General features: G+C 43.1%; 1 protein-coding gene across 1 annotated transcript in view; it reads left to right on the plus strand.

Moving 5' to 3' along the window:
- LOC124576936 (peroxidase-like) overlaps positions 1 to 18,728 on the plus strand; it is a 169,004-nt gene extending 150,276 nt beyond the window's left edge. Inside the window, exons 10-13 of the mRNA XM_047131216.1 lie at positions 1,126 to 1,299; positions 11,613 to 11,811; positions 17,709 to 17,814; positions 18,171 to 18,728. Coding sequence (XP_046987172.1) covers positions 1,126 to 1,299; positions 11,613 to 11,811; positions 17,709 to 17,814; positions 18,171 to 18,237 — 546 coding nt within the window. The 3' untranslated portion in view covers positions 18,238 to 18,728. The remainder of the gene's footprint in view (positions 1 to 1,125; positions 1,300 to 11,612; positions 11,812 to 17,708; positions 17,815 to 18,170) is intronic.
- The last annotated feature ends 618 nt before the right edge of the window (positions 18,729 to 19,346 follow it).

Genomic DNA, 19,346 nt, shown 5'->3' on the forward strand with positions numbered 1-19,346 from the left:
TATCTGGACAATACATCTACATTTGCGAGAGTCGTAATGTGTATGCCGAAGATTAGTGCATAGAGACAGAAAATAGTGCAGAAGGAGAGGTGTGTGCATCTATTGGTGGATTTGAAAGCAGATTGAACCTGTCATCACAAAGAATTTTTAATTTCCTTAATATTTTGGTTTGGCGGCATCTGGACGCAGTGTTGGCCTTCAATGTGGCCCTAAACTTTCTGTTCTCATTCCTCTTTCTAAGATATTACCTTAACATCCCGTGTTTTTCAACGAATTTTGCTGGCTGTTACTCTCGACAATGGCGGTTCTTCCTGGATTCTGCCGTTAAGTGGCATGCATTCTGTGACTTCATAGCTTGCTCAAAGTAATCTCTGTTGTCCCTGCATGTACTGGAGATGTAATGTGCATTGCTTGGCTTCGGACGCCGGCCGGTGTGGCCGAGCGATTCTAGGCGCTTCAGTCTGGAACCGCGCGACAGCTACGGTCGCAGGTTCGAATCCTGCCTCTGGCATGAATGTGTTTGATGTCCTTAGGTTTAAGTAGTGCTACGTTCTAGGGGACTGATGACCTCAGATGTTAAGACCCATAGTGCTCAGAGCCATTTGACTTCGGACGGTTGGTGCCAGGGCAGCCTCCTTTCAAAACACAGCCCTGCCTGTCTCTATACCTGCCTGGCGCTTTCCGCCGCACGCGGGCCAGCGCGTGTTCTGTGAGTAGGGGTGGGGGATTGTCTCCCTGCAGATTAGGCCCCTACTGCGTTATTCCACGTTCTCTGCGGAGTCCATCGTGCTTTCATAGTGACTTCTCATTTGCCTGTGGATCAAATTTAAACAGGAAATTTTAATCGAAGTAGTTAAGTATTGGCAATTACTGGTACTGATTCACACTTCATTATCCGGCGAGGATTAATTTATTAGAATTACATTTAATCTCCCTTTTTTGTATAAGTTACGAGGCAGTTTGGAAAAAGCAGTCATGTAACACAGTATGGTGATGATCCATCTACACGAGACGCCATTTGTTGTACCTCTAGTGTGGGAGTAGTCTGCAGAGTAGTATTGTGCCTGCCCGTGTTAGAGCTCGTGTGCTGGTGTCTGGACAGTGGTGAGTTGTGGGCGTGTGCAGGTGACGCAGCAGCTCTTCCGCGCCGAGGACGCTGCGTTCGGCATGGACGGCGAGAGCCTGGACATCACGCGCGGCCGCGACCACGGGCTGCCGCCGTACCCCGCCTTCCGCGAGCTGTGCGGCCTGCCACCCGCCAACACCTGGAGGGACCTCGCCAACACGCTGGGCCACAACGTGAGTCGCATTTACCGGGACATTATCCCAGCTGAGTTCCTGGCCCATTTTCTCCTGTATATTTTACGTGTCGAACATCTGAAGAGCGCAAGTGGATAACGCTATAACGAGAGGACCATTAGACCTTTAAATCACGGATTTTTATGAGTTTTATATGTAAACTACTGGCCATTAAAATTGCTACACCAAGAAGAAATGCACATGATTAACGGGTATTCATTGGACAAACATATTATACTAGAACAGACATGTGATTACATTTTCACGCAATTTGGGTGCATAGATCCTGAGAAATCAGTACCCAGAACAACCACCTCTGGCCGTAATAACGACCTTGATATGCCTGGGCATTGAGTTAAACAGATCTTGGATGGCGTGTACAGGTACAGCTGCCCATGCAGCTTCAACACGATACCACAGTTCATCAAGAGTAGTGACTGGCGTATTGTGACGAGCCAGTTGCTCGGCCACCATTGACAGACGTTTTCAGTTGGGGAGAGATCTGGAGAATGTGCTGGCTAGGGCAGCAGTCGAACATTTTCTGTATCCAGAAAGGCCCGTACAGGACCTGCAACATGCGGTCCTGCTGAAATGTAGGGTTTCGCAGGGATCGAATGAAGGGTACAGCCACGGGTCGTAACACATCTGAAATGTAACGTCCATTGTTCAAAGTCCCGTCAGTGCGAACAAGAGGTAACCGAGACTTGTAACCAATGGCACACCATACCGTGACGCCGGGTGATACGCCAGTATGGGGATGACGAATACACACTTTTAATGTGCGTTCACCGCAATGTCGCCAAACACGGTTGCGACCATCATGATGCTGTAAACAGAACCTGGATTCATCCGAGAAAATGACGTTTTGCCATTCGTGCACCCAGGTTCGTCGTTGAGTACACCATCGCAGGCGCTCCTGTCTGTGATGCAGCGTCAAGGGTAAAAGCAGCCATGGTCTCCGAGCTGATAGTCCATGCTGCTGCAAACGTCGTCGAACTGTTCGTGCAGATGGTTGTTGTCTTGCAAACGTCCCCACCTGTTGACTCAGGGATCGAGACGTGGCTGCACGATCCGTTACAGCGATGCGCATAAGATGCCTGTCATCTCGACTGCTAGCCATACGAGGCCGTTGGGATCCAGTACGACGTTCCTTATTACCCTCCTGAACCCACCGATTCCATATTCTGCTAACAGTCATTGGATCTCGACCAACGCGAGCAGCAATGTCGCGATACGATAAACCGCAATCGCGATAGGCTACAATCCGACCTTTATCAAAATCGGAAACATGATGGTACGCATTTCTCCTCCTTACACGAGGCATCACAACAACGTTTCACCAGGCAACGCCGGTCAACTGCTGTTTGTGTATGAGAAATCGGCTGGAAACTTTCCTCATGTCAGGCGCCAACCTTGTGTGAATGCTATGAAAAGCTAGTCATTTGCATATCAGAGCATCTTCTTCCTGTCGGTTAAATTTCGCGTCTGTAGCACGTCATCTTCGTGGTGTAGCAATTTTAGTGGCCAGTAGTGTAGCTACTATGCTGGCGGTACTGGTTCAATCCTGATCAAATACTTTTTTTTCAATTTAATCGTAGATAATATCGTTATACAGTACATGTCACGTAGATCGGTACATCTGGTGACGTTAATGAGTCCGCCCATCGATTGCTCGTCACAATTCTCTACTTCTGACGGATTTTCTTGTTGCTGTCCTGCTGTAGAAACGCTTGCGTGTTCCATTTCACTGTACTGTTTTGACACGCACTGCACTGACGATGCATTGCGAACACCTGATGCTAACGAAAGATGCCTGATGGCGGTTTACACCGTCCGGGAAATCCGTAACCGCCCGACGGCGATAAAGGTTATTTTTGAATAATTTTGCATGACTTATAGTATTTAATGATATTCTGTTCGATGAACTTGAAAAAATATAGTATACGGGGGCAGGATTTGAAGCCTTATAGCCAGCATGGTAGCCATGAAACTTAGCCGCTGGCCTACGCTCGCTTGGTCGAAACATGACCAAAGCTGCACAGATAGGAGACACGCATAAAACTTCAGTATCGATTTTCTCGGAAACTGGGGGCCTTCGTACGAAAAGCTGCTTCCCAGGTACTGGACAGGTCCACTACTAAGACTCTACAGAATCCGAGATTAACGGGCCTGATGGTCCCCTTAACAGTGCCAAATCCGACATTTGTCACCAGAATGATCAACAATGTATCTGCAGAGTGAATTTTTCATTGTGCAACGGAGTGTGTGCTTGTATGAAACTCCCTGGCAGATTAAAACTATGTGCTGGACCGGGACTCGAACAGGAGACCTTTACCCTTCCCGGGAAAGTGCTCTACCGACATTTTTGTGGAAGGATTGGGTCGGAGGGCACAATGTGCAGGGGTCGTCTCGAGGCCTGGCTACGGTGACTTCGCACCGAAGGGAAAAAGGAGGGAAAGGTAGGTTCAGGACAAAAAGAACAAGCTAAACGCTATCCACAAGTAGGATTTTTTTATTTATTTTATTTGCATGTATACAAAGTCACGTTGTGCTATGAAGAAAGAAAAGGAAAGAGAGGTCCATCCTCCGATTGACTAAAATAAACATTCACTCTCCTAATAATTGCTAAGTAGAGTCCTCGCGTTGCCGGATCATTCTCGAGTATTTTCTAGTGTCTTTTGTTGAATTACTGCTGGCCATGGATGATGCAGCTGCGCAGCGGGTTGTGTAGTGCACTCCAGATGTAGTTCGAAAAATATTGTCTATATTTGTGGTTCCTAACTATCGCGCAATGCCGTTCCTGCACGTATTTTCAAAAATCGAGTACATTCTTTGGACCGTCACTGAATAAGTAATGGACTGCATGGCCTCGTATCCACGTGAAGGCATTGGTCTTGGCCATCAGACACTACGTCTATGACGACAAATGTCGGAGTTGGCACTTACAAGGTACCATCAGGCCTGTTAATGTTCTGAAGAGTTTCAGTGATGTTGTAGAGAACGTTCATAGGATTTGTCGACCTGGAAAAAGCGTCCGACAATGTACAATGGTGCAAGATGTTAGAAATTCTTAGATAAATAGGGGTTAACGTATAGGAATAGACGGGTAATATACGGTATATACAAGAGCCAAGAAGGAATAATAAGAGTTAACGACGAAGAACGAAGTGCTCGAATTTAAAAGGCTGTATGGCAAGAGCACCCTCGATGACGCATCGCAAAGTAAGCGGATCATCACTTCGATAAAGCGGTCCAGGTAACACATGCTCCGGAGAACAGCAATGAAGAATGAGTAATCAACTAGGTCAAACGGTTGATAACGTCGATAGATGCCTGCGCACTTGGTATTCATCGAACCTTCGCGAGCGTTATTACGTCCCTATATCGACAGAGAGCTACACGTATGTTTTGGGGACCCGCCAACAATCCTTGAATCTGCGAAACACCGTACTGTATTGTCCTCTTGAAACGTGTAGCCACCAATCCGGTGAAAAATTTTATGTCACTATTCAGCAGCGTCAAGAGCAGGCAATCATAGACATGAGACCCACCATTCGATTTATGAATAGGCACTGTCAGTCCTTCTATGTGACACTAAAAAAGTATTTAGAAGTTGATCCTCGCAGAGAAGAAAACATCAACCAGCTACTGTCAGTAACTTTATTTATTTACACAAACAGGGCCGTTACCAGTTACGTACCGCCAAGTTCACCATCAAAGGGCTGTGTATTAGATTTGTTGTTGTTTGCATTAGTTGTTGGCTGGTTTTTTCAACAACTAATGTAAACAACATCAGATGTAATATAAACGTGAACACCCTCTGACGATAAACCTTTCGGTTCGAGACTGATAGCAGTGCTATTTGTACGAATAAATGCCATTATTAACGGTGGCTAGTTGCTGTTTTCTTCTTTGCAAGGATCAACTTGTATTTTCTATACAGCAACTGCCTCAAAAATGTCATTTTTCCACAAAACAGCAGGAAGAAAGACTTTGCTACGATACAAATACCATTAATACTGACGCACAACGTTTCATTTGTGATGATACGAGCACAGACACATAACATTAGGTTTTTAACTAGCAGAACTGTAATCAACAAGCACCACTTCTCATGTATTGTATATTTTGGAGCTGTAGATAGACGCACACTGTGACTCGAATATCATGTGCCATCTACTAACACATGTTTCAAACACTTTCTTCATGGTTTAGCCCCACATGAAGTTTTGGAACATACAACAGAGTACCAAGAACACAATAGCACTGAAGACGCGTTTTATGAAAACAATGACACTTACAACGTTTTCTGTACCTCCACCGATGGATAACTATCCATTTAGTACTTTTACGATTTATCACTTTGATACCTAAATGATTTGCGTATTTCAATATTGCATACAATCTTTTCATAATCAGCAACCTGAAATTCTATCGTCATAATATTACACACAGAGTAAGAAGTATCTTACGAAATACGGTTGGAAAATATTCACAAAAAAATCGATATTCCAATTATGTAAGCAGTACCATATCGCGGGCAGGGTGAGATATGCGCCTACGGTGAAGGCGCAGCGACAGAGGGGGCGCAAAAACTGACTGAAAAGGACAGTCAAGAAAGAAAAACCTACTATAAGAACCTTTACCCTCGGCCCGCGATGGAAACGTACGCTGTTGCCACAGTATCATTTCGTCCAAGTGGCGTCGATGATAAATTGAACTTCTGACAGATGATATAAAGTATCAACTTTTGAATTGTCTGCGAAGTGCTGCATTCTCTACATAATTTCAGAACGATGTCTACTCATTACCTTTCGTAGGAATGTTCGAAAAACGGTGAATCGTAGGACCGGTAGAAATTTATCCGTGGGAGTTTCACCAATCACATCCACAAAATCAATCCAAACAACCGCTTTATTTCGTCCTTGCTTGTTGGCATCCATTGATTCAAACGTTTGGAATCCATTGTCGTTTGTGTAGCATTAATACTTGTTTGTCCATTGATTTGTTGAAATATTTCATGTGACAAAAAGTCCATAAAAATCTTCGACTTTGTTTCTGCACATTTTCATCACTTTGGCACGTTGGTACTCATAAAACGCACAAGGTTCGGCTTCTTGCCTCAAGGGTCAAACCACGTACTTTGATCAAACATCAGCTGAAGTCTCACTTTCGGATGATGGCAATCGTATTACACAGTGACGTTTACGTGGTAAAAATAACGCATTCGATTAATCACTGTATGCTCTTTGCGATATTTTTGCCATTACGGGCAACAAAGCTTTTTGAAAGTAATCCATGTGAACTGGTCCCTTTCTCAAACTGGACGTCCCTTGGAGGTTGTCTTCTTACCATGCCACGCCCATTTATACTCCAGCTGAACAATCGTCGAGTGGTGCACTTACATTTTGTTTACTTGCCCTGTTCGGCGGCAGCTGCCGAGCGAATTTTTTCGAGGGCAACGCCTGTGCGCCAGGTGGCACATACTGCGCGTCCGTAAGACGGGTTGCAGGCCTGCAGGCGCAACATTACGCGATCGTTTAGCTCAACACATGTCAAGTGGTCACCGGCACGCGGGACTGCCGCCTCAATGAAAAGCGCAATAAAATCGGCTCCTCGCTCAACGTGTTAAACAATGATGCTTAAATATCATCTTAGAGCAAAGTGATCAACAACTAAAAAGTGAACTAATTCATACAAATTTAAGTTGGCCGGTCATCTCCCTAATAGTGAAAAGGTAAAAATCGGCAGAAGTTTGAAGGGTTCGACCAGTAGTCATTTATTTTTGGTTAGCTGATCAGATAGCACTGTGTCAGCCAGCCATTGTTGACTGTCGTGTTACTGCATTGAACTTGGCTGTATTTCATAGTGACATGGAGTTTCTTTTCCTCGTGATAAGTGTAGAGAATTGTTGCAGTTAGGATCTTCGTTAAACATTAGCTGACAAGCTCAACATTGTCCAGGTAGTCATTTTGCCAATTTTGTACTAGAAATGGTAATTTCGAAAGAATTTCATTTACATACATTCGTGGAAACATCTTTTAAATTATGAAACAGTGTCTGTACGCTGGGAGCAGCTGTTCCGATTGTCTACAGTGCCTCTATGGTAACGCCCCTTCATAGCTCACAGACAGCTATTATTTTCGCCTGCAGCCGTTTGCGCTTCGCAGTTGAAAGCTGTAAAAAGCGCTGCAACGTGTCAGGGATTTTCTTAGATTGACTCGATGACAGGAGTGTCTTAGTAATGAAGATAAATGTACTAAAACTTCATGCATGATGCGGTATTTTCTCAAGCGTCTCTGATTATGATGTCATGTCTCCTGACATATATGTCATACAATGGCATAATTTTATAAGTACATATAGCGGCATATGTGAATACTGTCTGCAAAATGTGTTGCCGCTAGAGTTGGTAGCAAAGAAGTAACACATTTAAATTACATGCACAATACGGCAGTTTTTCACGCATCTCAGTGTTTAGAATGTCATATCTCCTGAACTATGTGTGGCGTCATGACATACGAGGGCGACTCAAATGAAAACCTTAAATATTTTAAAATGTTATTTATTGTGCAGAAGTGGTACATAATCCCCCACGCTCAATGCAAGTCCTCCAGCGCTTACAAAGTGCATAAATTCCTTTGGAAAAAAATTCTTTTGGTAGTCCGCACAGCCACTCATGCACCGCGTGGCGTACCTCTTCATCAGAACGGAACTTCTCTCCTCCGATTGCGTCTTTGAGTGGTCCAAACATATGGAAATCACTTGGGGCAAGTTCTAGTGAGTATGGTGGATGAGGAAGACACTCGAAATGTAGGTCTGTGATTGTTACCACTGTTGGACGGGCAGTGTGGGGCCTTGCATTGTCATGTTGCAAAAGGACACCTGCTGACAACAATCCACGTCGCTTTCATTTGACTGCAAGCCGAAGATGATTTTTTAGGAGATCTTGTGTATGATGTACTGGTGACAGTGGTCCCTCTAGGCATGTAATTCTCCAAAATGACACCTTCTCCGTCCCAAAAGAGAGTCAGCATAACCTTCCCTGCTGATGGTTCTGTTCGAAACTTCTTTGGTTTTGGTGATGAGGGATGGCGCCATTCCTTGCTCGTTCTCTTCGTTTCCGGTTGGTGGAAGTGAACCCAGGTTTCGTCCCCAGTAACGATTCTTGCAAGGAAGCCATCATCTTCCCTTTCAAAGCGCCAAGGAAGTTCTTCACAAGCATCAACACGTCGTTCTCTCATTTCAGGAATCAACTGCCGTGGCACCCATCTTGCAGACGCTTTGTGAAACTGGAGCACATCATGCACAATGTGGTGTGCTGACCCATGACTAATCTGTAAACATGCTGCAATGTCATTCTGTGTCACTCGGCGGTTTTCCTTCACTATGGCTTCAACTGCTGCAATGTTCTGCGAAGTCACAACTCGTTGTGCCTGATCTGGATGAGAAGCATCTTCCACTGAAGTCACACCATTTGCGAACTTCCTACACCATTCGTAGACTTGCTGCTGTGACAAACATGCATCACCGTACTGAACCTTCATTCGTCGATGAATTTCAATAGGTTTCACACCTTCACTACGCAAAATCCGAATAACAGAACGCTGTTCTTCCCTGATGGAAGTCGCAAGTGGGGCGGCCATCTTTATACTGTTTCTGCGACGGTATGTATGCATCTGCACTATGCTGCCACCCACAGGCCATTTTGCACACTGTTTGTAGCACGCATACCAACTTACAGGATAACGGCGCGAAATTTCGATTTGTTATTACAAATTTAAGGTTTTCATTTGACTCGCCCTCGTAATTTTGTAGGTGCATTTAGCAGCATATGCGGATACCGTCTTGAAATTTAATACGAATAAAAATTATTAGTACAGAAGTAATACATTTAACCGTCACGCATGGAGCGACAGCTTTTCACACATTTCATTGTTTATGATGTCGTATCTCCTAAACTGTGATAGGTAAGTGGTTCTTACGCCCACAGCGACGGAGCGAGGTGGCGCAGTGGTTAGCACACTGGACTCGCATTCGGGAGGACGACGGTCCAAACCCGCGTCCGGCCATCCTGATTTAAGATTTCCGTGATTTCCCTCAATCGCTTCAGACAAATCCCGGGATGGTTTCTTTGAAAGGGCACGGCCGACTTCCTTCCCCATCCCTCCCTCATCCAATGAAACCGATGACCTCGCTGTCTGGTCCCTTCCCCCAAACCAACCAACCCCCACAGCGATTGTTGCGTAACAGTAAGAGACATGTGTACCAAGTCTTGAAGTCGGTTAGGAGGAGATATGAAACTGCTCACACACACACACACACACACACACACACACACACACACACACACACATCCATCATTATCACATGTGCGGATCTCAAAACATGAGACGATTTCAATTTTGATCATGACACCATTTAAGCGTTTCTTACCACCTTGTGTGGCTTCTGCTTTTGAGAACGCATGAAGCATAGGGTTAAGGTGCCAGTACTGCAGGCGACAAGGAGGCAAGTGTGTCTTGTCCCCCCTTCCTCCCCACCCCCTCACCGCACAGATTCTTACGGTGTAGCAGTCTGTGTGGGGCAGGCTTTCTTCCACCGCTTCCTGCAATCCTCTGAGGCATTAGCCAACTTATAGTTAACACACAGAGTTCACATTGCTTCAGTGATCGCTATTTTACACAAACGCTTTATGCACCACACACAGTACACATACCCTAAATTACACACACACATTTTCATGCAACATTAGGACCATGACGATTGTATTGTATTGTATGTTAACCGGGGGGCTAGAAACGACGGAGAGGCTGCGTCCCCGCCGCAGCCGCAGCAGTCCACAACGCCACGACGAGTACCGCAGTCTACTTGACCCCTTCGCCGCCCCACACCGAACCACTCTTTCAGGGTTGTTGTGCGGTTCTGCCCCCGGTGGACCCCCCGAGGGTACGCCTCACACCAGACGAGTGTAACCCCTATGTTTGCGTGGTAGAGTAATGGTGGTGAACGCGTAAGTGGAGAACTTGAATGCGCAGCAATCACCGACATAATGTAGCTGAGGCGGAATAAGGGAAACAAGCCGCCATTCGCCGAGGCAGATGGAAAACCGCTTAAAAACCAATATCAGAATGGCCAGCTCACCGGACCTCGACACAAGTCCGCGGGGCGGATTCTTGCTGGGGCCCAGGCGCTCCTTCCCACTACTGAAAGCCGTACCATGACGATAGTCTTGCCTTTTTGTTGTGCACTTTCTATCTTCCCATCTGTCTGGAAAGATAAGTTCCTTTTCAGTTACCTGTCTTCTGACTGGTTTGCTGCATCTCACCACAATGTCCTTTCCTGTTGCAGTCTTTTCATTTCAGAGTAGCACTTACGATGCTCAACTATTTGTTGTGTATAAGGTGTTCGGAAATTCCCGGTACAAACTTCTAGGGCTTGTAGAGGTGTATGAGTACACAATGCTTTGAATGGGACTCCATGTCCGCATACTAACCGTTTCCATTATACGAAGGTTTCAATTCAGGTGTGTAACACGCCCACTCCTGCTGGAGGGAAAGAGAAAAGTCTCATAATTGGGCTCGTATGCAAAGTGTAATTTGCGAGGCTCCCGCAGCGTCATAGGAAGATCTGCTGGCACGAATTATGGTTGCTGTACAAGAAATGGAAGAGACATCGGCTATGACGGAGAATGCGTACAGAACATGCTTCGTAGGTACAATGTCTGTAACAATGTTGATGGTCGCCATATGTGACCGCTGTTGTAATGTATCAGTGCTGTTTGTACGTACAATGTACTGGGTTCTTTTTTGATTTGGAATAATGTGAATACGTAATGTTTAAGTGTTAATACAAACTGATGTGCTTAGGTGGAAAACGGATGATTCGCTATGTGTCCTTCCTAACTGTTATCTAATACTTGTAGTTCGTCACACCCGATTCAGTTCCTCGGGGGTACTGGATGAGCAGGTCAGTGTGTCCTCAGCGTGGTGTTATCTTCAATCAGTTTACCTGACGTAAGCCTGTAATGAATACTTGCAGACACGCCTGAACTATACTTCATTGTGCAAAAGTGTTTATGGCTCGAAACCGTGATATTGGCACCCCATTCTGTACCGTCTCGTTCCTATCACCTGCCCTTAACAGCTTATGTGAATGCCACAATTCTAAATGCATTGTTAAGTGTTTTGATGGCTGCGTACAGTGTGAACCGACCTTAAGATATCCCAGATCCTTTGAGAGACAGTGAATATATGAATAGTGCAATGTAAGATGTAAGAGCGTGTTACACTTTTTTGCGTGGTTTTCCACAGTCGGCGCGGCGGCTGTCGCAGCTGTACGACAGCCCTCAGGACGTGGATGTGTTCGTGGGCGGCCTGCTGGAGCCTCCAGTGACCGGCAGCCTGCTGGGGCCCACGTTCCGCTGCCTGGTGGCCGAGCAGTTCCACCGCTGGAAGCGCGGAGACCGCTTCTACTACGAGATGGGACAGCTGCCGCACTCCTTCAGCCCAGGTAACGCCAAACCACGAGCTGCTTTACTCACACCTGACCAGCTGCCTGACCTCAGGCTGAACAGCAGCTGGCTGAGCAGGCACTGATCGACGTTTCGTTCCAGAAAAGGAGGGTCACACGTTGTCACTGTCTACTCCCCCTCCCCTCTCGTCCCTCCAAATATTCTCGCCGCTACCCTTACATTTAACACACTACAGATGCTTATGGTTTAATAAATATAAACAGTAAAATACTAAAAAGTTTTTATTTATTAATAATAAGCAATCCAAAACATAGCGGCTGGTAGATGCCCAAAGTGATCTCACAGAAATCAGTATTGACCCACTTGTAACTACATAGTCTACATGTAGAAAATGAATAACATAACTTTATACCCAACAAGAATGAATTTGAGACGCAAGAAAGAAGACGGGCCCGAAGTGAAAAGTTGTGGAATTTTTCTGAAGATGAGAAGAACAAGATGGCCAGTGCTAAGTAATCGTTGCACATGCTCCACAGATGGCGAAAAGAAATATATAATAATAACTTGTTTAAATATAATAGAATATATACAGTATTTTAATACAATATTAATAATAATAATAATAATAATTTCTTGTTGTAAATGTATATTTATAAAAACAAAACTAAAACACTACACCACAGTGGTAAGACCAGAGTGTTTATATGGATCTGAATGCCTAACGATGAACTATAAGATGGATAAACTAGAGGTACTGGAAAGAAGGATTATTAAAAAAATAATGGGTGCAATGAAAACAGCAGATGGTTGGAAAATAAGAAGTAATGATGAGATCGACAAAAATATAGAGAAAATATCTGAACTAATGGCCAAACGAAATTAACCTTTTTTGGACATCTCTACCGAATAGATGGAAATAGACTAACAAAACAAATGCTCCTATATTTCTGGAAGAAGAAATCGACTATAGCGTGGATTACAGAAGTAAGAAAATGTCTTGAAAGAAACAAAGCCAAAGAATCGGAAATAGCAGAAAGAAACCGTTTTAAAAACAAAATACTAAATTTGGAAGGCTTTCAAAGCAGAAGAAATAAAAAATCGGGAACAACATGGACAGAAGAAAGGAAGAGACTTCATGGGGAGCAAATGAGGGAATACTGGAAAAATAGGAAACAACAACAAAAGAAGAAGAGGAACTGAAGTTGTTAACGTGATCCTAGTTGGTCAATACGATTGTAAAAAATAATAATAATAATAATAGTTTCACTTTAGCGATTAGTACAGTGTTTTAACAAGCGTCCTATAATTTACAAATGGCTCTGATCGACTTAACTTCTGAGGTCATCAGTCGCCACGAACTTAGAACTAATTAAACCTAACTAACCTGAGGACATCACAAACATCAATGCCCGAGGCAGGATTCGATCCTGCGGCCGTAGCGGTCGCTCGGTTCCAGACTGTAGCGCCTAGAACCGCACGGCCACACCGGCCAACTATAATTTACACTTCAGAGATACAGCATTTGAGAAGCATCAACACTATATTTGACAAGTACATGTCCCACGGATTTAATTCACTATATTAATAGTAGCAACAAACTCTCACAATTTTGACAACACCATAATTGACAGTATATAAAATTGAAGTTCACCTGTGTTCAGGATATCAGTCTGTCTTTCGTTTTTCTTAGTATACGATGCTTCCCCCCCTGTCTTCCTTTAATTACCTTCCTGTGATTTGCCAGTTCTTGCTAGTAGATTCAAGAAAACGGATATGTTGTCAAGAGGAGGTAAAGTAAGATTGTAAATGGGCGCTTTTAGCTGGCTGGAATGTTAACTGGCAGGCCACAAGCCTATCCATAAGTGCAGTCCCTCCCGCAGCAAACGGAGAAGTATCCTGTGTTAAGCATAGCTTCTAATTCCTAGAATTCCTGACGTTTTAGAGACTCTTAGTTTTCATACTCCTTTACGAAATTTAGGTTAGTTCGAAATTTGTAAACTGACATATTTAAAATACAAATACTTCTACCATGAATATTTTCTGCATAGTCACACACTTAAATATTCTCATACGTAATGGCTTTCATAGTTAGTTTAAAAGTGAAGTATCTCTAGAAGAAAAAGAACTTTTCTGCTGTCTCCACGATCATGAATGGATAAAAGTAACCTATTGCCGCCCCCCCCCCCTTGTCTTTTTTGTTGTCTATGTAGGTCGTATGTATGCAGGGTGTTACAAAAAGGTACGGCCAAACTTTCAGGAAACATTCCTCACACACAAATAAAGAAAAGATGTTATGTGGAAATGTGTCCGGAAACGCTTAATTTCCATGTTAGAGCTCATTTTAGTTTCGTAAGTATGTACTGTACTTCCTCGATTCACCGCCAGTTGGCCCAATTGAAGGAAGGTAATGTTGACTTCGGTGCTGCAATGGACGAGGCAATTCTTCGTGCAATTGACGATAACCCTAATGTCAGCGTCAGAAAAGTTGCTGCTGTACAAGGTAACGTTGACCACGTCACTGTATGGAGAGTGCTGCGGGAGAACCAGTTGTTTCCGTACCATGTACAGCGTGTGCAGGCACTATCAGCAGCTGATTGGCCTCCACGGGTACACTTCTGCGAATGGTTCACCCAACAATGTGTCAATCCTCATTTCAGTGCAAATGTTCTCTTTACGGATGAGGCTTCATTACAGTGTGATCAAATGGTAAATTTTCACAATCAACATGTGTGGGCTGACGAGAATCCGCACGCAATTGTGCAATCACGTCATCAACGCAGATTTTCTGTGAACGTTTGGGCAGGCATTGTTGGTGATGTCTTGATTGGGCCCCATGTTCTTCCACCTACGCTCAATGGAGCACGTTATCATGATTTCATACGGGATACTCTACCTGTGCTGCTAGAACATGTGCCTTTACAAGTACGACACAACATGTGGTTCATGCACGATGGAGCTCGTGCACATTTCAGTCGAAGTGTTCGTACGCTTCTCAACAACAGATTCGGTGACCGATGGATTGGTAGAGGCGGACCAATTCCATGGCCTCCACGCACTCCTGACCTCAACCCTCTTGACTTTCATTTATGGGGGCATTTGAAAGCTCTTGTCTACGCAAGCCCGGTACCAAATGTAGAGACTGTTCGTGCTCGTATTGTGGACGACTGTGATACAATACGCCATTCTCCAGGGCTGCATCAGCGCATCAGGGATTCCATGCGACGGAGGGTGGATGCACGTATCCTCGCTAACGGAGGACATTTTGAACATTTCCTGTAACAAAGTGTTTGAAGTCACGCTGGTACGTTCTGTTGCTGTGTGTTTCCATTCCATGATTAATGTGATTTGAAGAGAAGTAATAAAATGAGTTCTAACATGTAAAGTAAGCGTTTCCGGACACATGTCCACATAACATATTTTCTTTCTTTGTGTGTGAGGCATGTTTCCTGAAAGTTTGGCCGTACCTTTTTGTAACACCCTGTATAATATCCATCAAAATACCCGTCGGAGACGTATCCAGTTGAATTTCCTTTGAAGTTTTAGTTTTCATGACGTAAAGTGCATAAAATAGAACAAAGTGAATTTAAAGATGACCCTAACGTAAACGTTATGCTATGCTTCCACTTAGTCCCAAACTGCAACCTTTATTTTGCATTCACTTTCATTTGTTTCACCAACTTCACCAAATTATCGCCGTCCAACAAAACGTAGACCTCGCCCTTTACTACAGATCAATCTGAAACAACCTTGCATATTAAAACTGTGTGTCGGACCGAGACTCGAACTCGAGAGCTTTGCCTGTGGCAGGCAAGTGCTGTAAGGAGTCAGATACACAAGCACAACTCACGACCCGTCACTACACCTTCAACTCCAGCAGTACCTCATCTCCCACCTTCCAAACTTCACAGGACCTCTTCTGCAAACGTAACAGAAATGGCAATCCTGGAACAAAGAATATCCTACCTTCCAAACTTCACAGGAGTTCTGCTAACGTAGCAGAAATAACAGTCCTGGGACAAAGGATATTGCGGAGACATGGCGTAGCCACAGCCCGGGGCATGTTTCTTGAATGGAATTTTCACTCGATCTCGGGCCCTGAGCTCTGCAATATCCTTTCTTCCCAGAGTGTTAGTTCTGCATGGTTCGCAGGAGAGCTTCTTTTAAGTTTGGAAGGTAGGACACGAGGTACTGGTGGAATTGAAGCTGCGGGAACAGCTCGTGAGTCGTGATTGGATAACTCGGTCGGTGGGGCACTTGCCTGTAAAAGGCTAAGGTGCCAACTTCGAGTGTCAGTCTGGCACACAGTTTTAATCTGCCAGGAAGTTTCATATCAGATCAATCTGTTACCCCAATCAATAGTTCAGGTGGGCAGGGGACTCCAATTTCAAGCTCTGTCTCACGAATGTATTACACTAGATGTTTCACACACCTGCAGGAAAAGAAACTGAACTGTTTCAAACGTGAGCTGCTGTGAATGCACAATGTAGGTAGCTGGACAATGTAGCTGTGCATATGTATTTATGTGTACCTTATAGCTCTGAATTAGGATTCATCCGAAAACTGAAAAGGTATTCAGTGGTGTTTATGTCCCTGTCAATGAATCCACACCTCAACACTTATCTAATTTTTGCTTACACTACTTCTAAAATTTATATTTCACTAAGGACTTTCCATTACCAAATAAAAAATAATATTGTAACTATGACTAACAACAATATGTACAGGTAGATAGACTGGAGCTCATGTGATTTTCAAACTTAGGGTATTAAAGTAATGAATTTGAAAACAGTGTGCATAGCCTGGACAATTCTCATGGATCAGTGATAAGCTGGAAGGGAGACTCATGTCTCCCTCCCAGCTCTTATTCCAGAGTGACAATTGCCTTATACAGAAGATAACTCAGTGTTGTGTGTTGCGTTTACAAGGTCTGATACGAGGTGTTGACATCAGGAGATACTGCTTTAAAGCTCATGTATGTGAAAAATGTGTATCAACAGTGAGGAAGAAACTGGAGTTCAGCACCTCATTGACACTTACGTCAGTGATGTTGGAGTACATGCTGGATCAGGAAACGAAGCAAACATGGTCTATTTAAGGAATCGGTCCAGGAATGAGTTAGGGCCACCACAAAAACTTAAAGCCTCGCTCTCTCCCACCCAAAACCGTAAAAGAATCGTGAAAGAAACACCTAGTGTACTTCCTTAACCACTCTGAAATAGGTTCAATAAAATAGGGCTCTCTAACACTGAATTCACAAGTGCAGGATGATTTAATCGTGTATGAAGGAAATGTGCTAAGCATATCCTGCAGTTTCCCCCATTACAAGCTGTTCAGTTTGTCACTGAATATCTGGTATTCAATTATTTTGGTGAAAATTTGGTAGCCCTATCAGCACACGTTGGAAGCACTCAAAACATCCATGTAAGTGCCTGAGTAAATTACAGTTACTAATGTTTCCATTAAGAGGCTAGCATTCATTGCTGCATCTCCTTATCCTGACTGTTTTATATGTAATATTGCTGCAGTTAGGAAAGAAATATTGTGATAAACTGAGACTAAAATCCGAAATCACTCACAAACATTTGAAAATAAGGAAATATAATATTTTATTGAGCACAAGTAAACTCGAGTAATATGTATATATTGAAGAAAAAAGGCATGAATTAAATTGTAGTAGTCTCAAACCAATGAAATGTTTATGGATAGGATAAACTGGCAAAGGATGAAAAGTGATCAAGTATGCATGTGGGAAAAGTGGATTACAGACTGAAATACATTAGAAAGATTGTAGTAAGATATGCCTATACAATAGTGCCTACAAAACCTTCTCTTGTCTATGCTCTAGCAGGTTGAGCTGTGGATTATCTCACAATGTATTCTTTTGTAAATTTGTTTCTGAGCAACATGAGCTTACGTAATTGTCTGTATGTTGCAGCCCAATTGAAGCAGATACGAAAAGCATCACTTTCTCGGATGTTATGTGACAATGGTGACAATATCACTATGGTTCAACCTGATGCTTTCCGCCTTGTTTCTGATAAGTAAGTTGTATTTCTCTGAATAATGTAGAATTCTATCTGTTTAATAGCCCTCTCTTTGTTGTAGTGGTGTATCACTTCGTATTCCAATAATGTGACTGTTTTAATTCTTGGGGCTCCCTTCCTGTTGTTTTGTACCCCCTGGCCCTCTTTTTAGAGAAATTTGAAGTTTTTTGAGTTATTGGTAAATATTTTGAAAGGATTGAACAGTTCTTTTGCTTTTATCTGTCTTCTGTAACTTAATTATCTGTAAAGTTAGCAGTATTCTTTATATTTGCAGTATTTTATGTTGTTTTTCATGTTACTCACCCAGTTTTAGTGTGTAACTTTGTATTATCATGATGTTTGTATTTTTGCAGGAACCCACTGAAACCATGTGATAGTCCAGCAATTCCAAAGCTAGATCTTGGCCCATGGAAACAGTGATTCACTATCACAAGAAATTTATTATATTACTTTCATATGAAAATTTGTCACCAAAGGAAATCTTGTGATTTACCTAACAGCTCTATGTCAATTAAAAATGTCCACATTTTCATCTTCTTAGGTAATAAGCAGCATATGTTGGTACAGAAATCGTAATAATTTGGGAAAAGAATACAATTTTTGTACTGTAGTTGTGAGGCATATTTAATTCAGTTTTAAGAAACGAAAAATGCCAGATTGTTTTCATGTAATAAAGGCCAAGGCCTTTAATCATGCTGACATACTAGACTGCACCTACAGAAATAAGTTTTTAACTTAGTAGTGAGCCACAAGTGCAGCCCTTTACACTAACTTTCATTCCCGCAGAACTTCTCTGAAGTGATGAAACAGCTACTCATCAGCATTTCAGAAGAGTTTTTTAGATCATAACCATTTTGTTTACTGCAAAGTGAGGATGGGTGTAACCATGCACATCATTTAAAAATGTATTTATGGATTCATTCCACATTTCTGACATGTTCCACATCCAGGAGGACCTCCTCACTACGGATCAATTGGAATGAAAGTAAATCTAATCTAATCTAATTACAGATAATATCTCTGTAGTGGACTTCTTTTGTGATAAGCCCTGGTAACAGCCATGCCTTCTCCTCTTAGGATTCTAGCAAGTGCCTTTGAAAGGCCTTTAGCTCTGCAAGTGCATCTTCCAGTTTCTGTATCACCTTTGTAATTTTTGTTGTTGGAGTACTATGGCGTTTGTTTGCTGGGCTGCATTTTTACATCATGTGATTGTAAGCAAATAGAAGAAGAGGTACATTTCTAGGGTTTTCACACAAATCTCCAACTCAGTGTTCCATAAATTGATAACAAAAGCGAGTTACCTTTCTTCCCACGATTTTCATGTAATTGTTCTGCACACCTCTATACTACATTTCCCTTACTAAATTTGACACTTTGAGTCATAGCGAAATATTTTTGAATTTTTTTCATCCCATCAATCAGACTCAGTTTACAGGAACATGCATACTATATATGACATTTAATGCAGTATTTAAAAGAAAATTGTACAGATATCTAATCATAACTTTTTCTTGTTAGTGCAAACTTTT

The sequence above is a fragment of the Schistocerca americana genome, chromosome 1 (assembly GCF_021461395.2).
Source record: "Schistocerca americana isolate TAMUIC-IGC-003095 chromosome 1, iqSchAmer2.1, whole genome shotgun sequence".
Taxonomy (NCBI): Eukaryota; Metazoa; Arthropoda; class Insecta; order Orthoptera; family Acrididae; genus Schistocerca; species Schistocerca americana.